Here is a 22,161-nt window from a genome sequence, read left to right as displayed (position 1 = left end):
AGGTCACGGGACAGAAGCCAGGAGCCCTGACTCCCAGTCCTCTGCTCTTACCACTCTAACACGCAGCTTTACGTATAAGGTAAACCTCTAATTTCAGAGCATGAGATAATTAAATTTGAAATCAACCTTCTTTTAGAACAACTCTATGAGCCAGTAACTTTTTGAATATCCCAATCATTATTCTCAACTGTTCCTGAATATAGATACAAGTTCACCTCTATTTGCCACAGACACACTTTGTTACACATAGTGTGGAGCAGAAATGCATGTTCATGAAACTCAGGTAACTGATAAGCATATGCAGGTCTAGATTAGGTAACTGAATCCCACATGGTATTAAAGCCACTTGCTTTACTTTTTTTCCCCTGTGCTGCCCTTCACTTTGGACCTTGGCAAGATGAGACGTCTGCTCCCAATTACTCCTTTTCAGCTCTAGGTTAGGTTTCAGTCAAAAAGCCCAGTCTTATGTGAATGGTTGACCTCTCTGTCACCTGACTGCAAGTGGAAGAATCACTAACAGTAAGTGTTACTCAACTTCAGAGATTTCCAATATTTTTCTTACCTCCAGGCTACATGTGGAACGAGAACAGCTGGCAATCACACCCCAGGTTTCAAGTTGGCTTTCCTTCAGACAACATGAAAGTGTTTACCCGCCCCAGCTAAGACCTGTGTGCTGCAGCCTATCTTAAGTGGCAAGTATTTCAGCCATGTGTAATTCAGGAATGTGGTCATGTTTAAACAGCCAACCACAGGTTTATGGCAACAGCAAAATCCTCTCCTTCAAGGTAAATATAATTTGTTACAGAACAAAAATTTTTTGTAGGTTTGTTATATTCTTAGTAAAGTTTATCTATATTTTTCTGACATGTGTGTGAATTTAGAGCTGCTGAACTGTGCCAATCTGACTGGCACAGAAAGCCATGTCTACTGTTCATCCACAGAAGAGGTACAGGCATCTGTAGGGCAAGTTCTTCCCACCAGTGTGCCTCAAAAACCCATTCTGGAGGAACACCTTTAGGAACGAAAGGATAATTAAGTTGCCATGGGCTATTCAGTGACTGACCTCTCTGCTTAGCAGTGGCTAATGCTATACATGGTGATCTTACTTGACATGGGCATCCATTCAGTGAAAATTAGGTTAAGAATGCCCCTCCCTCCAGCTCATTTCAGACAGGCCTCTGTAGCAATCTATTCAGTCACTATTAACCCAGCCTGGACTGTAACCACTTACCACAAGGTAATAGGCTCTAGATAATAATACTTTTTTATTCCCCAGTCATTTAATCCCTTCCCCCCCACTCTCCATCTTCTATATTCTTAGTTTTATTAAAATCCTGAAACTGCAAGCTACTGGTAAAGTATCTCGAACATAAGAATGGCCACACTGGGTCAGACCAGTGGTACATCTAGCCCAGTATCCTGTCTTCCAGTAGTGGCCAGTGCCAGGTGCTTCAGAAGGAATGAATGGAACAGGCAATCATCAAGTGATCCATCCCATTGTCCACTCCCAGCTTCTGGCAGACATCTGCAGATACTGAAAATAAACTTGTGGGGAAGCTGGTTTATTCCACACACTGAATACCTCCCACAAGTTCAGAATGGGTGAGCAGAATCTAGATCACTAAGGGCTAGTCTACACTGGCAACGTAGCTTGTGTAGTCATGGTAGAGCACTGGGAGAGAGCTCTCCCAATGCTCCAAAAAACCCACCTCCACCAGCATGGCTCCCAGCACTGGTGCACTATTTACACTGGTGCTTTCCAGTGCTGTAACTTGCTGCACTCAGGGGGGTGTTTTTTCACATCCCTTAGCAAGAAAGTTGCAGCATTGTAAACTGCCAGTGTAGACAAACCCTAAAACGATCACAGACGGTATCAGCAGGGGGCTCCTTCAGATCAAGCAGGGCCCAAATTTCAAAGTCATTATCATCTCATTTTCAACTGGAGTATGAGCATGGTGTTTTCTTACCCATGCTCCAGCAGCTGAAGCTACTGAATCTTTAACCAAGAAGCCAAATGGGAAAAATGATCCTGCTTCAATTCCAAACACATGCATTGGCATATAATTCTTTCTAAGACCCAAATTTAATTGAAAATGGTTATTGTAAAAGTAAGCACATGTTAACCAAAGATTGAGCAGGTAAATGCCCATGCCCCCCACCACCCCCACAGGCCAGAAAGTATTGGGCTTTCAATAATGACCAGCAAATTACTGGTAGATAATGTGGTACAGCACATCTAATACACAGGCCTCTGAAATCACTTGGGTTGTTTTCTGTTTATCTTACTGTAGAGGTCCAGACTCACCCCTGTGGTGCCTCCTGCTGGTCGTCCAGGGAATTAGCTCACCAGCCCCTGGAGCGCCCTCTGCAGGCCGGTGATCCGCCTTGTCCTCTTCTCTGGCTCCCATGTCCCTCCTAGGACCCAGTGCCCCTATTACTGGGATGCTGCCCCCTGGCAGTACCCCACAGATCTGGGTCTCCCCTCCCTGGGGAACCTCCACCCACTATCCCCACCTTGCCTCAGCACTAGGCCACTGCCAGTCACCAACTAGCCCCCGCTCCCTGGGGCAGACTGCAGTATAGGCCACTCATCACTGGCAAGGACCTGCTGCCTTGGACTAGCCCTGGGCTGCCCTCTGCAACCCCCAGTACCCCTTGGCCTCCTAACAGGCCGCAGCCTGGGGCTATCCAGGCTGGAGCTCCCCAGCTCCTCAGCCTTTCCCCAGCCCTGCTCCACTACAGGTACCCTATGTCTAGCTCCCTGCAGCCAGACCCTTCTCTCCCTGAACGCAGAGAGAGACTCTACTGAGCTCCTGGCTCCCAGCCTCTTATATAGGGTCAGCTGAGGCCTGATTGGGGCATGGCCCCAGCTGCAGCCACTTCCCCCAGTCAGCTCAGCCTTCACGCTGCCTGCTCCCTGGGCTATCTCAGACCCTTCCAGGCAGGAGCAGGTGTCCACCCTGCTACACACACACACCCCTCAAGATCACCACCCCTAGGGGTAGGGGTGTCTCCTGGCCTGGATCAGTCGCCCATGCACCTCCAGAGCCGCCCACTTCTTCTTTGAGTCCTCCAGCTGCTTCCGCAAGCGGACGTCCTCTTCCACAACGGCCGCATATTCCTTAGCGAGGTCCACCCCACTCGCTTGAGCCTCGTGCAAGGCTCGCTCTGTAGCCTCCAGCCATGCATGCAGGCCAGACTCCCCCGGGCCCTCTTCCCTGAGGGTCTGGGTGCCTACTGCGACCCTTTCTATGACCACCTGGGTCCAGGCCTCCTGCAGGACCCAGTCCATCTGGGTCTCTCTGTTCATAACTAGCGTGGCGATGGGCTGAGTCCCAACCTCTTGTGGGGTCCCCTCTGTCCCAGTCACCGCCTTGGCCATGTTTGGTCTCACTGGGCCTACGGGCACCTCCACCAGTTGACCCTCAGTCCCTCTGAGGGGGCAGTGCCTCTTTACATGGCCTGGTTCCCAGCAGCCCCAGCAGGCTTCCCACCTCTGGGCTGCCCGGGACTTCCCTGTTTGGTCCTTCTCAGGGCCATCCCTTCTTGGGCTGCCCTGGGCCATGCTCTTCTGGGCAGGGCACTTCCTCCATAGGTGCCCCTGCCGTCAACAGGCCCAACACCTCTTTTGCTGCCTGCCTTCCTTTGCCAGGTGGCCTTTTATCGGGGCTTGCCCCTTCCCCCATCCTGGGTGAGGCTGCCTGCCCCCATCCCAGTAAAGACAAGTCACTCTCACATGTCCAGTTATTCTGCAGGCATAGCAAGTCCTACGCCCTATCTCCGGCTTCCTGGCCTTGGTGCTCCACTGCCTACGCCCTCCGCGGCTTCTTTGGAACTCCTGGCAAAGGAGTTGTGCCAAGGCCCGCTGCTCCCTTACCAGCTGGACCATTTGTCCATGGAGGGCCTCCTGTGCCGCCCATAAACGCTCCTGGGTTTCCCGGATTCCCTGTAGAACGTCAGCCCCCTTCTTCGGGGACGCTGACACCGGGACCCACCCAGGGACAACACCTGGGGTCTCCCTATAGTATACCCCAGTGTATCCAGGATCCATCATTCTCCCCAGTCCAGGCAATAGTCCTGCTGTCCTCGCCATGCCCCTTGTGTCAGGAGTGAACAGCCTATGCCCGCATTCTCCACCATATGTAGAGGTCCGGACTCACCCCTGTGGCACCTCCTGCTGGTCGTCCAGGGAATTAGCTCACCAGCCCCTGGAGCGCCCTCTGCAGGCCGGTGATCTGCCTTGTCCTCTTCTCTGGCTCCCGTGTCCCTTCCAGGACCCAGTGCCCCTTGGCAGTACCCCACAGATCTGGGTCTCCCCTCCCTGGGGAACCCCCACCCACTATCCCCACCTTGCCTCAGCACTAGGCCACTGCCAGTCACCAACTAACCCCTGCTCCCTGGGGCAGACTGCAGTGACTTCATCACTGGAAAGGGGGGTTTGGACCTGCTGCTTTGGACTAGCCCTGGGCTGCCCTCTGCAATCCCCAGTACCCCTTGGCCTCCTAACAGGCCGCAGCCTGGGGCTATCCAGGCTGGAGCTCCTCAGCCTCTCTGCAGCCCTGCTCCACTACAGGTACCCTATGTCTAGGGTCCCTGCAGCCAGGCCCTTCTCTCCCTGAACACAGAGAGAGACTCTACTGAGCTCCTGGCTCCCAGCCTCTTATATAGGGCCAGCTGAGGCCTGATTGGGGCATGGCCCCAGCTGCAGCCACTTCCCCCAGTCAGCTCAGCCTTCACGCTGCCTGCTCCCTGGGCTATCTCAGACCCTTCCAGGAAGGAGCAGGTATCCACCCTGCTACACTTACATTAATATTTTGTATAAAAGGAAGCTAGGAAACTAAAATCTTTATATCATTCCGTGCAAAAAAAAAAACAAAAAACCTCAAAACGAAAAACACCAAACAAAGCAACCAACACTCAGAAAATTGATTCAAAGCTGGATCTCTTGTGTCTCAGAATAATAACTGCACTGGCCACACAGTAAGATTATTAACAAGATGAAGTTACCAAAGTTGTGTATTTATTTTCAGGGTAAAACCTCCAATTCAACAACTTTTTTTTCTTGAGTAAAATTAAAAAAAAAAAAGAAAAAAAAAGAAAAAAGAAACAGATGTCAGCCCAAAATTTATTTGCTCAGTTAAAATGAGGCATTTATGGTTTTACAACAGACATGATTGAATTAGGCAGATGGGTAAGGTCCACAGTGCCAAAAAAGAAGGGGAAGAGAAATTGCATAAAACACTCACAGAAGAAAAGAAGGAAATAATTATTGTTTCTTGGAAGATAAACACAAAATATATTAAAAAATATGACTAGAAAATGCATTTTACACCAAGCAGAATCCAGGCTCTGCCAAAAGTATCCAAGTTAGACACAAACAATACTTGAGTGTTCTATAATATATTGTTTTCATAAGAAAGAAAATGTTGCAGTTCAATGTCAGTGAGACGCAGACAGCAAAGAAATATATCAGAAGGCTGACAATAAATAAGAGAAGCACAATGACAGTGGATAAAATACAGTACACAATTTCATTAGATTGTTTTGAAGTTTATGTTACTGTTCTGGTCCCTAGGATCTATATTTTCTGTCAAAGTATGGGAATATGTGTGGATAGCTAAATAAGTGTATGCCTCCCCCTCTCCAAATCTCTTCTTTCTCAGTGTGGTAGGGGCCTAAAATAGGAAGCTAATAGTCCTAGGGCATCACTGGAAGATATTAAAGTACACAATTCTATATAGCAGGGATCGGCAACCTTTGGCACGCGGCCCACCAGGGTAAGCACCCTGGTGGGCTGGACTGGTTTGTTTACCTGCAGCATTCGCAGGTTCGGCCGATCGCGGCTCCCACTGGCTGCGGTTCGCCGTCCCAGGCAATGGGGGCTGCGGGAAGTGGCGCGGGCCGAGGGACATGCTGGCCGTCGCTTCCCACCGCCCGCATTAGCCTGGAGCGGCGAACCTCAGGCAGTGGGAGCCGCAATTGGCCAAACCTGCGGACGTGGCAGGTAAACAAACCAGTCCAGCCCACCAGGGTGCTTACCCTGGCAAACCGCGTGCAAAAGGTTGCCAATCCCTGCTATATACTATGCTCTAGATTTATGGGGAAAACCTTCATTTCTGTTTGACCAATCGTGATAGCATGTATCATGTGCTGCCTTTTTTTTTCTTTGTTTTTTTTAAGTAAATCAGAATTTGCAAGAAGGCCCAATTGCTCAGTGAATATAGCTGCCCACTTCCTTGATCCTTCATGGAGCATCACAGACGCGAGGCTGAGTCTCTGAAGAGAAACAAATTTTTCATTGCTCCTACATGCCCCCTAGTGATGACTAATTTGAGACAGAAGTTAACACAACCCTCTTGTCAACAGCCAAATTCTGTAAATAACTACCATGCAACAGAAGGGGGCTTAAATAAGGGGAAATGGAAGCCTGGAAAGGAGGCAGGACTAAGTGGTGTAAGCATTTAATAATCTTATTCACATTTCTTTTGTCTGAAAATAGGGCTGGGAATCTCACAAGCACAAAAGTTTCTCAGATTTGCAACACTTTCAGGTTTTGATTGCCAGATTACGGTACAGTATTTCACTTCTCACCCGAACCAGAAAAGGCAGAAATGAGAATTTCCTTCTCTTTCTTCCCCTTCCAAAAAAAAAATCCAACAAAAAAAGTTTTAACTCATTTCAGATTTTGGGTAAAGTTTTAGTTTATTTCTTATTTTGTCCAAATCAGTTCATCTGTTCCTGCTAAAAACTCCACTCAAAATTGCCCTAACTTTTGCCTTGGGGACTGAACCCTTGGTAAAAGTCTTTGGTTGAGTTAGGACGGGAAGGAGTAAACGCATATTCTGATACCTGAGGCTCAGTAAAAATAAATAGAAATAGATACATATTCTGTTTAGCAAGGTGACAAGTCTGATTCTAATACACGCACATCACATTCTCCTATCAATTTTCATTTGTAGTCTATTACCAAACTAAGTATTTATGTCCTATAGTTACACACTAACAATCCAAAAGCTTCACCTGTTTGTTACAACATGTATAGGCTGTCCCTACCTGTAACATACATATGTATAGAAAATAAATACATGACAACACTAGACAGGAAGAAAATCCAATCTTGGATCCAGACACAGATCCAATCTCTATTATGCGCCTAACCAAAATCCTGGATCCAAAACATGCTTTAACTTTGCTACTCAGGCCCATCTCTAATATGTACACATTAATAAAGTGCCTGAGCTGTGACATCCCAGGTGCCTACTGTCTGTGACTAACATTGTATCTGTCTTTATGAGTAACCCCTGAGTGACAAAGCCACAAATGATTTCGGGCAGTTGTTCCCAAATTGTGGGCCATGGAACACTGTTGGGTTTGCAAAAGCTGGCTAATCCCATGGCACTAACTCTCCTTGTTTCCACCCGTGGACCCACCTTAAGAAGAACCTAAAATATATACTTTCATAATATTTCTTTTCCTTATACATAAATGCTGTCAGTGCTTCAGGCATGTTAACAGGGAGGTGGTCTGCACCATCAGGAAATGCCAGGAGAGAGGTGACCTATGTCATAAACAAGTTAACAAACTTTGAGTTAACAAGTCTCACCTCATGAAGACAGTGATAATAGTACGTCTATCTATGTACAAGTACATTGCTTTTGATGGTTTTGTTACACAGATTCTTATTCTTTAAAAACTGCATTTCATTGAAATATTATACCCCACACAGCTGCCAGTAAGATTCTATGCAACTTTTTATACATAGAAGAATAAGTCACACACAACACTATTCAGTCCCTTTGTGCCACGGCCTCTCCATTGTTTGCAATGAACATTCACAACCCAATTCAGGGCATGAAGTGATTGAAATAATAAGGTAGTTAATGCAAGACTTAACCACATAAACATGCACACACAGCCTTGTGGAGCTTCTTTTCTGCGCTGAGCACCCACACCCATACTGTCATCACGATGGCAGCTTTCACAGCAGTTCCCTTGTGATCATGCAGATGTTTTACCTTTTTACAAGTGAATTTTAGTGCTTTGTAAAAATGCAGGATTAGAAAAGATGCAGCCCTGTACATGACAGCTATATATCCACTAAAACACATATACAACACAGGCAATGGGCGTACAGGCTTCCCCCACACTGCCCCACCAGCATGCCTCAACCCACTTCCAGGGAGGCAGTCTCAGCGTTCAGCCAAGGGTTTACTGTCAGCTGTGATAGTGGGTTTTACCACGTGGGGACCTGTCCCCTGGGAACTGTGCTGAGACCACCCAATCCGTTGACACAGGGCCAAACAGAAGCCAGATATTAGTGACATTTCAATCACCATGGATTCAAATAATTTTCCATTTAAAATTTCTTTTTGCCATGCCACCAACCTTATGCCTGCACTCTCACTAGTGCTTCGAGCCCTGTATGTCAACACAGAGCAGCCAATAGGAGATAAATCCAAAAGTTTCTTGAATACATAAAGAAAAAACAAAACAAAACAGAAGGGTTCCCACCATCCACTTTTATATTTAAATAAATACATTAGGAGAGCTAATAGCACAGATCCATTACTCTGAATACGCTATAAAAATATTACCTTCCAAGCCTGATAATTCTTTTTTGAGGTAGGTACATACAGTACAACAGATTAGCAGATTAAGAACTAATACAAATACAAGGCTATACATATATCTGTGTGCAGGGCTTAAATTCAGCCAGAGCTGTCCAGACCAGAGCTCTGCTAAGTATTTTCAGACCCCATAGAGTTTTTATAGCATATGGGGAGGAGAGTGGGGGGTGAGGGGAGAAGAGCCTCTGGGAAATACTCTGAGAATATAAACCCTGCCTGTGTGTAATTCAGTCATTTAGTGATCATGCAAATATTTTCTTCATTCCTGTTTCATTTGTATTCACACTGCATGAGTTTTGCTTTGACTTCTGTGCTCAGACAATCTCTATATCTAGAAGTGGGCCTAAGCCACAAAGTATAGACCCCAAAGTTTGCTCTGATTGTGGGGTTTTGACTTGATCTACTAGAGAATTTGGGCTAGCTGCAAAATTCAAATCTCTAAGTGAAACTCAATTGAAGCCATCATGTTGCATATGGCTTGGCATTAAAAGTAGGGCCGGTCAAAAGACATATATTTTCTGCAAAACATTAAAAGGAAACAAAATATTTCTTTTGTTTGAACTATTTGTGCAATTGTTTTAGTTAAACAAAACCTTAAATTTGTGGATTTCGTTTTTTCAAAAAAAAATATTTTATATATATATATTTACGCCATTTTCTCTCACCTTTTTCCACTAGAAAATAAGGAAAAAGGCATGGTGATGGTGGATGGTGGGGGAAGACACAAAAAGTCAACCTTTCAGTTTTTAATAAAAAAGGTTTAGCTGGAAAAACATTTTGAACAGTACTAATTAAAACCATGCAACACAAACAGATAAATCATATTAAAGTTTGTTAAGAACTTGGCCAAGGTTCACATGTGGAAGGTTTGCAAACCTTTAGATGAACCTTAGCAGAGTTCTGAGTTTAGAACAAAAGCAAGTGACCTCTATGTGGTTTGGCATATTAAATATAGAGCCACCATCATGGGAGAAACAGCATGGAAAAAGCTGCAGCTACTATCAGACTGGGTGAGGGATCCAGAAGTTGAGGGGATGGTTAGGTTGATAATTTATTTTTTAACTGTTTGTAAAAACAATCACTTTTCTTATAAACAAAATAAACTGAAGTCTTAACAGTTATTCTTAAACCCACTGATAATTAGTTCACTAGCAGCAGTTTGTAGAAAGGTGACTGAACAGCAGATGAGCCACCAATTGCCCAGTTATTTTGGGGGTAAAGCACAACTCTCTGAAAGACTGTAAGAGTGCATCAGCTTCATGGGATAATCGAAGTGCTGAATTTATTCTGGACATCCACGATGCAAAAGAGTAACCTCTTCATGCTATGATGTTGCCTAATTACACAATGTTTTGAACTGTAGATCAGTGGTTGTCAACCTATCCAGACTACTGTACCCCTTTCAGGAGTCTGATTTGTTTTGCGAACCCCTAAGTTACACCTCACTTAAAAACTACTTGCTTACAAAATCAGACATAAAAATACAAATGTGTCACAGCACGCTATTATTGAAGAATTGCTTGCTTTCTCATTTTTACCATATAATTATAAAATAAATAAATTGGAATATAAATATTGTATTTACATGTCAGTGTATAGTAAATAAAGCAGTATGAACAAGTCATTGTCTGTATGAAATTTTAGTTTGTACTGACATTGCTAGTGCTTTTTATGTAGCCAGTTGTAAAACTAGGCAAATATCTAGAGGAGTTCATGTACCCCCTGGAAGACCTCTGCATACCCCTAGGGGTACGTGTACTCCTGTTGAGAACTACCCAACCCCCCAGCTGTTTTATTTGTCTGGATTTGTCTTGAAAGAAGCAACTTTTTGTGCATAAGTATAGTACTACTGTGGTCATAATGAAAGCTTTGCCCATCTCTACTTAATGCCCAAACCTTAGGGTTTCTAGTCTACTGCCAATGGAAAGTAGTTACTCTTAATATAAAGTGTGCTAACAGAGCCCTCAATGTTCAGTTGAATTGTGCAAAGTTTTCATTACGAACAGATTGGGCCAGTGAACCAACACATTTCCCTGTTCCTCTAGAATCTAATTCTTCATTTTAAAATGTCTCTAGCCCTCCTGGCTCAAAAGATAACCTTTACATTATGAACTGAGTGCAAATTTATCCAGTGGTGTCTGCCTGACTCAACAGAGAGCCTGAGACATTTCCTCTCAAATCTGTTAACTTCCCCTAATTCATCAGTGGAGTGTCAATGCTGAAACATAATTTTAAAATATAAATTGTCAACATTTTGCTGCTGACCAAAACAAACAATTAAAAAAAGTCTATGATCATGTAATGAGGATAGGCACAATCTGTGAGCAGCATCTTATTCTGCCATCACAAGTGGGTGCAGCTTGGGAGAATTCTACCAGTTATTCCCACCCCTCCACTCCCTGCATCCCAATTTACCTCCCAGAGAGTAAACTGAAACTCAAATCAGGGACTCAAAGTCTCAAGTGACTACAAACCTCACAGTGACTTTAGGGTGGGTTTTGAGCAAACCTGAGTAGGTTCAAGTGTTTGGGCACAAAATGATGTGAAAAATGACCAGATGCCAAACAAAAAAGAAACAATTGTCCCAGTTTCACCCCTACCCCCAAAATGAAGCCTAGGGAATGAAAAACCAAGTGAATCGAAATTGGGGTAGGGGGTAAGGTCCACACGAATGAAACCACCAAAGTTTTGACTAAACTTCACTCTATAGTTTGCTACATTGTGTCTCAAAACTACATACAATGAACAAAGCCTGCTGTGTTACTAACATGTGCACATAGCAGCCTTTTGTGCAGAGCTTCCCCCCCACCCACAACCTTTCAAGAAAACTCAACTGATTTCCCCCCCCCCCCCCAAACTTAAGTAAAGTGCATCTGCATCCTGCTCGAATGGAAGTCCCAGACCGAAAACAAAACCTTGGAGTCAAAAGCCCCTGAGAGTTATAAGTTTAGATCCAATCTCCGCACCTCGGGCCCATCTCTATTTAAACCACTGAACACAGTATAAAAGCTTCCCTCTGAACAATGGGGATGCTCTTTTTTTAAGAAAGTCAGAGGTAGCTTCCAGTACGACATAAGAGATACAATAGCAACTGCTAGCTGAGACCAGCACAGCTCTGACTTATGTAGCCAGGTGGAGGATCCCTTTTGGCTGGTCTGGTAGAACTGCTCCTGAGGATCAACACCAATTCTTAGCCTGACACCGGGGTTCAGTAACACACAGGATGCACACTCACAGGGAGTCTAGTTGCCAGGGGAGACACTGCTGCCAATTGGTTACATCTGCTGTAGTGTCCGGCCTCCTACTGGCAGGCAGACAACAGATTGCTGTACTGCAGCAGATGTGTGCATAACAGAGTCAGCAGCACTCAGACACTGCTTAGTGTTCAGGTCAGATCCATGCAGCGATAGATCCTGACGTGAATGATTTTCAGCACGTTTTTCTCAGAAACTAGGTTTTTGTTTGTTAAAAAACAAAACCAAAAACACCTAAATTGAGATTTACATTGAAAGCTGTTGACATGTACGAAAGACTCCAAATCCTCATCTCAGTGGATGAGCGCTGATCTTAGAGTGAGAGACAAAACAGTCAGGATTTAGTCACAGCTCGGTGCTCTTCTAAAAGGAGGTCGTTTAATGCAATAACCGTGGCAGCAAAGTCAACCAGCTCCACAAAGTCTGATGTAATTATGTTAACGCCCATAACACCTGGCTTCTGTGTCTTTACCCAGTTCAAAATCATAGGCAGGTTCCTAAAGAAAAAAGAAGGATAAATATGTTAACCAATATAACACACTGGTATGGAAGCACCTTGATTTTGCTCTACATGTAACAGTTTGTCTATGAACAGCATGTTTGCACAGTATCCTTTAACCCCAAAGTAGCAAACTAAATATATACTGCACCCTTAAAATGCAACCACCTCTGGGGAGAAGGGTGGCAGAAAACAGCACAACCATTTTTTTTTTTTGGTGTGTGTATTGGGGGATGGAGAGGGGGGAATAGAAATATTGGCCAAAGTCACCAGTGGAAACCGCTGCTCTTACAAGACATACTATAGGATTCTTAATGATTCGCTGAACAGTTAGGACCTCAGAATTTAAGGTTCTGCAATGGTTTCTTTGTTCTTGTTTTGTCTGAGTATATACTGATCTGAAGGCTTAAGTCATTGCAATTAGGTCTTGTGTTATTACTTCAATCATTGTAATTAGGGATGGATGAAATGGTTTGGATTACTAAGAACTGAATTTTTTTTCAGTCATTCCTTGAAAAGAACTTGAACCAAGGGTTTGCAGAGGTTTTTGTGCTCCTCTAACACTACAGCAATGGGGTTTCCACAGGAGCCAGAGACAGAAGTAACTAATCCTATGAGTGCCATAGTGTGCCTGTTGTTTTACAAGCAGATAGAAAGGCAAGCTGTCTGCCCCTTGGAGCTAGCAATCCCAAGAATAAAAGTAATAACAACCCACAAAGGAAGTCATCAGTAAACAAAAGGAAAGGGATACAGGCAAAAGAGTAGTTATTCTCATGAAAAGCCAGTCATTTGTAAATCATTGTGTGAAATAATTTCAAATGTTTCTTCTCTATTAGTTAGAACTTAATGCAAAATGGTTTAATACTCATGTTTAGGGCCAGCATTATCAGAATCAGAAGGCAAAGGTCTATACAAAATTGTACAGCCAAATTTGAATGTATAGAACAGGCAGTTCCCATTCAACTGTGTATAAACACTGAGCATGAGGGTGCAAGCAGGCTTTAATTTGTGAAGTATTTGGACTCTGATTTTAACTGTATGTCGTTTCAAGCCTTCAGTGTTTAAGCAGAACTTCTCAGTGACTTCCTTAGAAAGTTGTGCTTTAAACCTGATGACACATTATGGCTCTGTATTTGAATTATTGTTGGAACAAATGTTAATATTTGAATTACTGTTGGAAGACCTCATGGAAGTAACTAATTTTAAGGAGGGATTTGCTCCATATGAACATTATTAAAGCTCCTGGAAATGCCTTGAAAATTAATGCATTGATGTTTGTGAAGCGTTTTGAGGATGAGAATGGTCATGTGAGTTTTGACACATTCTTATAATATTGCACATTTAATATATACCGTAGAAGAACCATATTGTATCCATGCAATTAAGTTTTCTCTCTATTAAGTATCTTCAGTTAAGATTAAGAAACAATTTTAAATGTGTAGAGCTTTATTCCTTAAAACGCATGCTTCTTTAAAAAATAGAAAGGTGGGTGAGGTGATATCTTTTCTTGGACCAACTTCTGTTGGTGAGAGAGACAAGCTTTCGCGCTTACACAGAGGGCTTGTCTACACATACAGCACTGCAGCGGCGCAGCTGTACCGATGCAGCTGCACTGCTGTATCACTTAGGTTGTCTACACTGTGCACACCACCCCCAGTCCACACCGGCACCTTTAGTTGTTAAAACTTTTTATCATTCAGGGAGTGTTTTTTCACACCCCTGTGCAACAAAAGTTTTAACAATGAAAGTGCCAATGTAGACAACGCCTTAGCAAAGACACTATCTATGATGAGGGTGAGGGGTTTTCTCCCATCAGCACAAGTACTCCACCTCCCTGAGAGGTGGCAGCTATGTCACCGAGAGAAGCCCTCATGTTGACATCGTGCTGTCTACACCAGAAGTTCAATCTGTATAACTTGTGTTGCTCAGGGGTGTGAATTTCCACATCCCTGAGGGACACAGTTATACCAACTTAAGTATGTAGTGTAGACCAAGCCAGAGCTCTTCTTCAGGTCTGGGAAACTTACCCAGAGTGTCACAGCTAAATAGAGGATGGAACAGATTGTTTAGTACAAGTAGTTAACACTCAAGGGACCACTCAAGGTGAAGTTAACACCCCTCTAGACATAGGGAGGAAAAGGAGGGAAGAGAAACAGCTGGGTGGGGGTTGTTAGTGGGTTATAGGTTGTTGTAACATGATTTTTAGTGTCAAGAAATATGAATATGAATTTAAGCTTGTCCTTTTTGTGAAAAGTGTTCACCCACAGGTGATGTGATGTTTTTGTCTTATATCATTTTCCTGTGTGAGTTCATTCAAGAGACAGCACACCTTTCAAGATCCATGGGTCCTACACATGCCTATCACAACATGTGGTGTACCTCATCCAGTGCACTAAATGCCACAGTAGCAACTATGTGGGTGAAACCTGACAATCACTATGCTCTCAAATGTTCCACCTTGTATGTATTTGCGACACTCTGAGTAAGTTTCCGAGACCTGAAGAAGAGCACTGTGTAAGTTCGAAAACTTGAGTCTCTCACCAACAAAGGTTGGTCAAAGAAAAGATATCACCTCACCCACCTTGGTTTTTTAAGTGTCATGTGTTTTCAGGAGTAAAGCTATTCAAATTTAAAATGGTTTCTTAATCTTAAAGATATTACCTCACCCACCTTGGCTCTCTAATATCCTGGGTCTAACAACGCTACACATACTCTTAAAGAAAGCATTTTAGCACCATCTAGTGTTTAATGTACAAAAAACAAACTGCAATCTTGGAAAACAGGAAGTTCAAAATCTTTGGGTCAGATTACTTGGATACTAACATTATTTCATTATTTGGCTTATACATTATTCTATCAGACTAAATTCTGTGGAAAGGCAAGAGACAGGAACTCCACATCCTAACTTCAACCATAGAAACTTCAGTAGTTCTATTATGTGGATATTTTAGATTCCGACCCTCTGGGCCTTTGAGGAGGATTTTTAAAAAAAATTGAATCACAGAATTGTAGGGCTGGAAGGGGCCTCAAGAGGTTTTCTAGTCCAGTCCCCTGAACTCAAGGCAGGACTAAGTTTTATCTAGACCAGGGATGGGCAAACTACATTTTAAGGCAGCCGGCGAGCTGCCACTGGGGAGCGGGGTCTGGGGCTTGCCAGGCACTCCAGCCAGGGCATCAGGTTGGGGACCGCACCACACAGCTCCCGGAAGCACCCGCATGGCCCCGCTCTGGCGCTAGTAGGCCACTCCATGCGTGAGAGCTGGAAAAGAGACATGCTACTGCTTTCGGGAACCGCTTGAGGTAACCGCAGCTCAGAGCCTGATCCCTGAGTCTCTTTCCATGCCCCAACCCTCTGCTCCAGCCCTTATCCCCCTCCCGCCCTCCAAACCCCTCAATACCAGCCCAGAGCACCCTCCTACACCCCAAACTCCTCACCCCCATCCCCACCCCAGAGCCCACACCCCCAACCAGAGCCCTCACTCCCTCCCGCACCGCAACTCCAATTTTGTGAGCATTCATGGCCCGCCATACAATTTTTATTCCCAGATGTGGCCCTCAGGCCAAAAAGTTTGCCCACCCCTGATCTAGACCATCCCTGACAGATGTTTGTCTAACCTATTCTTAAATACCTATAATCATGGCGATTCCACAACCTCCCTGGGCAATTTATTCCAGTGCTTAACCACCCTGAGAGCTAGGAAGTTTTTCCTAATGTCCAACCTAAACCTCCCTTGCTGCAATTTAAGCCCATTGCTTCTTGTCCTATCCACAGAAGTTAACTAGAACAATTTTTCTCTCTCCTCTTTCTAACAACCTTTTATGTATTTGAAAACTGCTAAGTCCCCCCTCAATCTTTTCTTTTCCAGACTGAACAAAGCCAATTTTTTCAGTCTTTCCCGATAGATCACATTTTCTAGACCGTTAATCATGTTTGTTGCTCTTCTCTGGACTTTCTCCAATTTGTCCACCTCTTTACTGAAATGTGGCACCCAGAACTGGGCACAATACTCCAGTTAAGGCTGTATCAGTGTGGAGTAGAGCGGAAGAATTATTTCCCGTGTCTTGCTTACAACACTCCTGTTAATCCATTTCAGAATTATGTTTACCTTTTTTTTGCAACAATGTTACACTGTTGACTATATTTAGCTTGTGATCCATTATGACCCCCAGATCCCTTTCCACAGTACTCCTTCCTAGCAGTCATTTCCCATTTTGTATGTGTGCAATTGATTGTTCCTTCCCAGGTGGAGTACTTTGCATTTGTCCTTATTGTATTTCACCCTACTTACTTCAGACCATTTCTCCAGTTTGTCCAGAACATTTTGAATTTTAATCCTATTCTCCAAAACAGTTATAATCCCACCCAGCTCAGTATCATCTCCAGATTTCATAAGTGTACTCTCTATGCCATTATCTAAATCAGCGTTTCTCAAACTGGGGTCTGCAAGGGCACTCCAGGGGGTCCATTGGCCCTGCTGATCAACTCCTCCCCCTTCCTCCCAGCACCTCCTGCAGGCCAGGGAACAGCTGTTCAGGGGCATGCAGGAGATTCTGGGAGAGTGGGGGAGCAGGGACAGAGGGTGCTCGGCAGAGAGGGTAGAAAGAGGCAGGGAAGAGGAGGGGCACGGGTGGAGCGGGTGTGGGAAGAGGTAGGGCGGAGTGTGGCCTTGGAGGAAGGGGTGGAGTGAGGGTGGGGCCTGGGACTAAGCAGAAGGGCTTGGGGGTCCACAAATTTTTTTAAATGAAAATGGGGATCCTCGGGTTGCTAAAGTTTGAGAACCACTGATCTAAATCAGTTATGAAGGTATTGAACAGAACTGGACCCATGACCGATCCCTGCATGACCCCACTTGATATGCCCATCCAGCTTGACTGTGAACCACTGATAACTACTTTCTGGGTATGGTTTTCCTACCAATTATGCACCCACCTTATAGTATCTCCATCTAGGTTGTATTTCCCTAGTTTGTTTATGAGAAGGTCATGAGAGACAGTATCAAAAGCCTTACAAACGTCAAGACATACCACATCTTCTGCTTCCTCCCTTAGGGTATGTCGGATAAGTGGGCAGCAATCGAGACACGATAAATCGATCCCTGAGCGCTCTCCCGTCATCTCCTGCTTGGCGAGAGGCGCAGGCAGAGTCGATGGGGGAGTGACAGCAGTTGACTCACCGTAGTGAAGACACCGCGGTAAGTAGAGCTAAGTACGTCGACTTCAGCTACGTTATTCACGAAGCTGAAGTTGCGTAACTTAGAACGACCTCCCTCCCCCCAGTGTAGACCAGGCCTTAGGCTTGTTACCCTGTCAAAGAAAGCTATTAGGTTGAGTTGACATTATTTATTCTTAACAAATCCATGCTGTTACTTATCACCTTATTATTTTCTAGGTGTTTGCTTGCTTGATTGCTTATTTGTTCCATTATCTTTCTGATACTGAAGTTAAGGTGACTGATCTGTAATGCCCCAGGTTGCCATTGTTCCCCTTTTTATAGATTGACATAATATTTGGCCTCTTCCAGTCCTCTGGAATCACTCCTGTCTTCCATGAATTTTCGAAGGTAATCATTAATGGCTCAGATATCTCCTCAGTTAGCTCCTAGGATGTATTTCATCAGGCCCTGGTGACTTGAAGCCATCTAACTTTTCTAAGTAATTTTTACCTTGTTCTTTCCCTATTTTAATTGATGGGGGGGGAGGGTGTTTTAGGAAAAAAGCAATAAATACCATTAGAAGAAACAGTGATTTCCCCCCAAAAATCTAGAATCTGGCTGTTATTAACTTGGGACTGAAGATTCAATGAGTTTTCCAGAAAATCAAAGGCCACATGCTAACTGGTTTCCAGTGCTGCCTAGTTCATTGTTTTATATCCAGTTCAGTAGGTGATATGGCCATTTTGACAATCAGACTCACAGTAGCAGCTAGCACCATTGTTACAAACTGCACGGGACTGGATGCCAGTCTGTATGTTGCCCTGACAAATCCAAGTGTTGATTATATGGTACGAGTAGAGCTAAGGAGTAAGATTCCAGGCCTTAAACCACAAAAAGGATCACTATTCACTCCGTGATTTGGAATATAGGCTACACAACGTTAATATCACACAGCAGAATCATTTGGGTCAGATCCTGGGAAATGATGGGCCCTGCACCTGCCCTTTAAGTCATTATGAGTTACAAGGGTGGAGCAATTTTCAGGATCAGGCCCTTTATTAGTTGTCTTAGTTATGGATAAACTCCTATTATTCATCTCTCTCTCTCTTTTTTTTTTTTTTTGGTCTGGAGAAGCAAGACACATTGAAGGTCAAATCTTGTCCTATGAGTGTGTAAGTGTTATGGAAGTCACTGGGGCTGGTATGCATATAACTCAGAGCAGATTTTAGTCCACAGAAAATGAAATCTGGTTTTCATGTAAGAGATAAGCTTGTTTTTCCTCCTCACTTTAAGGAGGAGTTGAGGGGACTTATTTTCTCTAGCGTCACCACTTCAAATTGCTCTCTGCTCACAAAAGAATATGAATTTGGTCTTGCATTTTGTCAGCCAATATCATGACTAAAAGGCTTTGCACTTATGCTTGATATATAAACCATGAAGCACTTCCCCAGCATCCTTTGTACTTATGCTAAAATAAATTTTATTAGTAGCATGTATGAACTGTGTCCTTGGGTACATGTGGGAGCTGTCAGGGATAAGATGCATGTCTTGTTAAGGCCTAACAAGTTGCACAAGGTGCTGGTACTGAAGAATAAGGATGGTTGGCGTGATGTCTTTGTTACCTGAAAACTAAGTTCAAAATAAGATAAGAAACTGGTAAGAACTGGGTGTACCCTACTTTTGTTGTAAACAAGGGTATTATATGAGCGAAGTAAGTCCATAATTTTGGAGCAGATTGACTGCTGTGCGACTCTACTTCCCAGATTGAATTGGTAAAGTATTAACCCTTTCCCTTTTGTGTTGTGCTGTATTGTCTTTGACTAATAAAGATGGCTGAGCCTTATCTGATATCTCATCAATACCCTAAATTGAACCCTACCAACATGTTCTCTGTGGATATTTACACATAAAGGGATATTTTATGTTTTAGCTTAACTGCAGGGAGTGAGATGCTTGCAGTCATCAAATATAAGTAACAATATATCCTGAAAGATCAGCTACTTGTATGTTGTTAATAATTCAAGCACAGGCCTGGTAGTTACTTGCTTATTCATTGTAACTTTAAGGTAAAAGTTACAAACAAGGAGCTGTGGAACCAAGACAAATCCTTACCTGTGAACAAGCGTATTTTTTAGGCCACGAATTAGGTGCCGTGCAATAGTTTTGACCCTGGGTGTGAGAATAGCTTGAGAAACATGAAAAGTTCCATGTTGAGCCCGCTCCCCAAGAGTGGTCTCTAAGAACTGTAATAGCTTGTGCACGTTCGTTGTGTTTGCCCAAGGTGCTGGCATTTTATTCCCTGGCCACAGGAAGGGATATTCCTGATACAGAGGGTAGTGGTAGAAAATGAGAACCTAAATAATGGAGAGAAAGATAGAAAAGAATGCAAATTAAATCGAATTATGATGTTTTGGAACCAAATTTTGCATTTAAGTATATCCATGCAGTCCCATTGAAGTCTGAGTACACATGTGTATAATCTGGTGAGAATCTGGCTTCCTGTCTTTAAACTAGTACACTGAATACAATTAATTCACTGGAGCATTGCCATAAAGGAGAAAATCATTTTGATTAGTTGCAAATTCAGGACTGCATAGCGTTTCAAGTGTCACTAGAGAAAAAGGAGAATTTACAGTATGAAACTGAAATCACATTCCAAGATGTTTTACTTAAACAACATTCCTCTAATCTTACTCTTAATATTTGTCAGACAGCATTGCCACAATTACTTTTATCTCAGGAAAAGGATGGTGGCAAGTTCGGAACTAAAATACCGTGTAACTCAATTCAAATTAACTTGTTGTGATATATTGGGCTGGCTCATATACTGGCGTTCCACTGCCATTTACTGGATGGAACACCAAAGACAATCTCATTGTCTGCTGTAACCTGCACTGTGCCTTCTGGAGCTGAGATAGGAGTTTTATTCCTGGTGTCATATGAAGTAGCAGTTTATGAGAGTCCTATGAATATCTGGGAAAGGTCTTCAGATCCAGAGTTAAATATTACACTGGGATTCAGTGTTCTAGTTCAGCCCATCAGTGAGTTTCAAGCCAGACGTGTGCTGTTTGCCTCTATATCTGGATCTGAACATCTTAGAGGTTTCTAAAGAAAATGGATCTTGAGTTCAGATCTGGATCCATCTCTAACAAATCTGGATACTGAGTGTTACATCCCAATCTGTTTGTTTCAAAGTGTCACATGATTTATTGAGAGCTAGCTATATCTAAAACAGAACACCTTTCATTATCTGAATTGACAAGGGGCTCTTTGCTTTAATCAGGTAGAATCCAGGAAGCAGACTGAAGAGGACTTGTTCAGAGGAATTCCTCAAAGCATGACTGCACACACACGACTTTAGTTTTGGAATTAAATGGAAGCACTGGGAGTCTTTTGCTTCAAGACTGAGCATTAGTGAGCTGCAATCAACAGACACCATTGTCATCAACTAAAGCTCACTCATGCACTAACATGGATAGAACACAGACTGTTTGCTCCTAAAACATAGATGAGATAAGAGACTATGCATTAGCTATCTATAGAATTAAAGTTTTTAATTCTTTGTGTGGGCTAGTTACTGGAGGACGTGTCCTCACAAACACCAAGCCAACATTTTACAAAAGATCAACTACATATGCAAGCTTGTATCTTTGTTGCATATTTGTGAATTCCTGCATAATAGGGCCCTGATCCCCAGAAGCCCCCATAATATAAAAAATAAAATTAATAATAATATGCTTGGAACCCTAGACAGACACTCTCTATAATTTGAATTGTAACATTTTGGGCTTAGAGTCATTACATGTCCTTTCCCCACCTGTTGACTCTTCTCCCAAAGATATTGCAAGGTCACATTTTCTACATATTCCATTGTGCAAAGTTTTGATCCAAATGCTTCCCGGATCCTGTTAATCAGGTATATGTGGTGCTGGTCTTCCATGGCATAGAAGTGATTGAAATCCAAAAAGATGGCTTCTTTGGGGTGCTGTGTGAGGAAGGTGTTTATCTCCATCAGTCCGTCCCATACTTTGATGCCAAACAAGCCATGTATGAAATAGATCTCCTGTCCCACTTCTCCCGGTTTGGAAGATACGCGCAGATCAAAGTAGCGGATCCCACCTTCCAGCTGCTCTTTGAAGGTCAGGTTTTGAGTCACTGACCATTTCTTCATCAGCTTTTTCACAAAAGAAATTTTAGCCAAACGTTTGATTGCCGTGGCTTGATCAGGTCCGACAGGTGATTTCTCATCAACCCAGTAGCTGAAAGAATCATGTGATCCTAGAGATAAAAAAATAGTAATTTTAATGTTATAGCATCGAAAATAATATTTCATGTGCCTAGTATGGCACAAAGGTCTAGTGTTAAGGCACTGGACTGGGATTCAGGAGATTTGGGGTCAACTCTTAGCTCTGACACAGGACTTCTTGTGTTACCTTGGGCAAGCCACTTCATCTTTAAGTCTCAGTTTCCCCATCTGTAAAATGGGAATACCACTTCCTTTGTCTTATCTATTCATGTCTGGGAGTTTTTTAGGGTTACAACTGTCTCTTAAAATGTGTTTGTGCAGTTTCCAGCATAATGCAGTTTAGATGCTAATAGAATATAAATAATAAATAGCCATAGTAAGGA

At 43.4% G+C, this 22,161-nt stretch overlaps 1 protein-coding gene and 1 long non-coding RNA gene across 2 annotated transcripts in view; one reads left to right on the top strand and one right to left on the bottom strand.

Moving 5' to 3' along the window:
• Positions 1-679: 679 nt before the first annotated feature.
• Positions 680-21,442, top strand: LOC128846521 (uncharacterized). Its single transcript, XR_008446792.1, has 3 exons — positions 680-785; positions 17,430-17,572; positions 20,816-21,442. It is a non-coding gene; the product is annotated as an uncharacterized LOC128846521 (long non-coding RNA).
• PLCXD2 (phosphatidylinositol specific phospholipase C X domain containing 2) overlaps positions 11,491-22,161 on the bottom strand; it is a 29,081-nt gene continuing 18,410 nt past the window's right edge. The window contains exons 2-4 of the mRNA XM_054045668.1: positions 21,350-21,810; positions 19,645-19,886; positions 11,491-12,378 (exon numbers count right to left, since the gene is read on the bottom strand). Coding sequence (XP_053901643.1) covers positions 12,216-12,378; positions 19,645-19,886; positions 21,350-21,810 — 866 coding nt within the window. The 3' untranslated portion in view covers positions 11,491-12,215. The remainder of the gene's footprint in view (positions 12,379-19,644; positions 19,887-21,349; positions 21,811-22,161) is intronic.

The sequence above is a fragment of the Malaclemys terrapin genome, chromosome 1 (genome assembly GCF_027887155.1).
Source record: "Malaclemys terrapin pileata isolate rMalTer1 chromosome 1, rMalTer1.hap1, whole genome shotgun sequence".
NCBI classification, from domain to species: domain Eukaryota; kingdom Metazoa; phylum Chordata; order Testudines; family Emydidae; genus Malaclemys; species Malaclemys terrapin.
The sequence above is the reverse complement of the archived record's forward strand: the minus strand, read 5'-3'. Positions and strand labels throughout refer to the sequence as shown.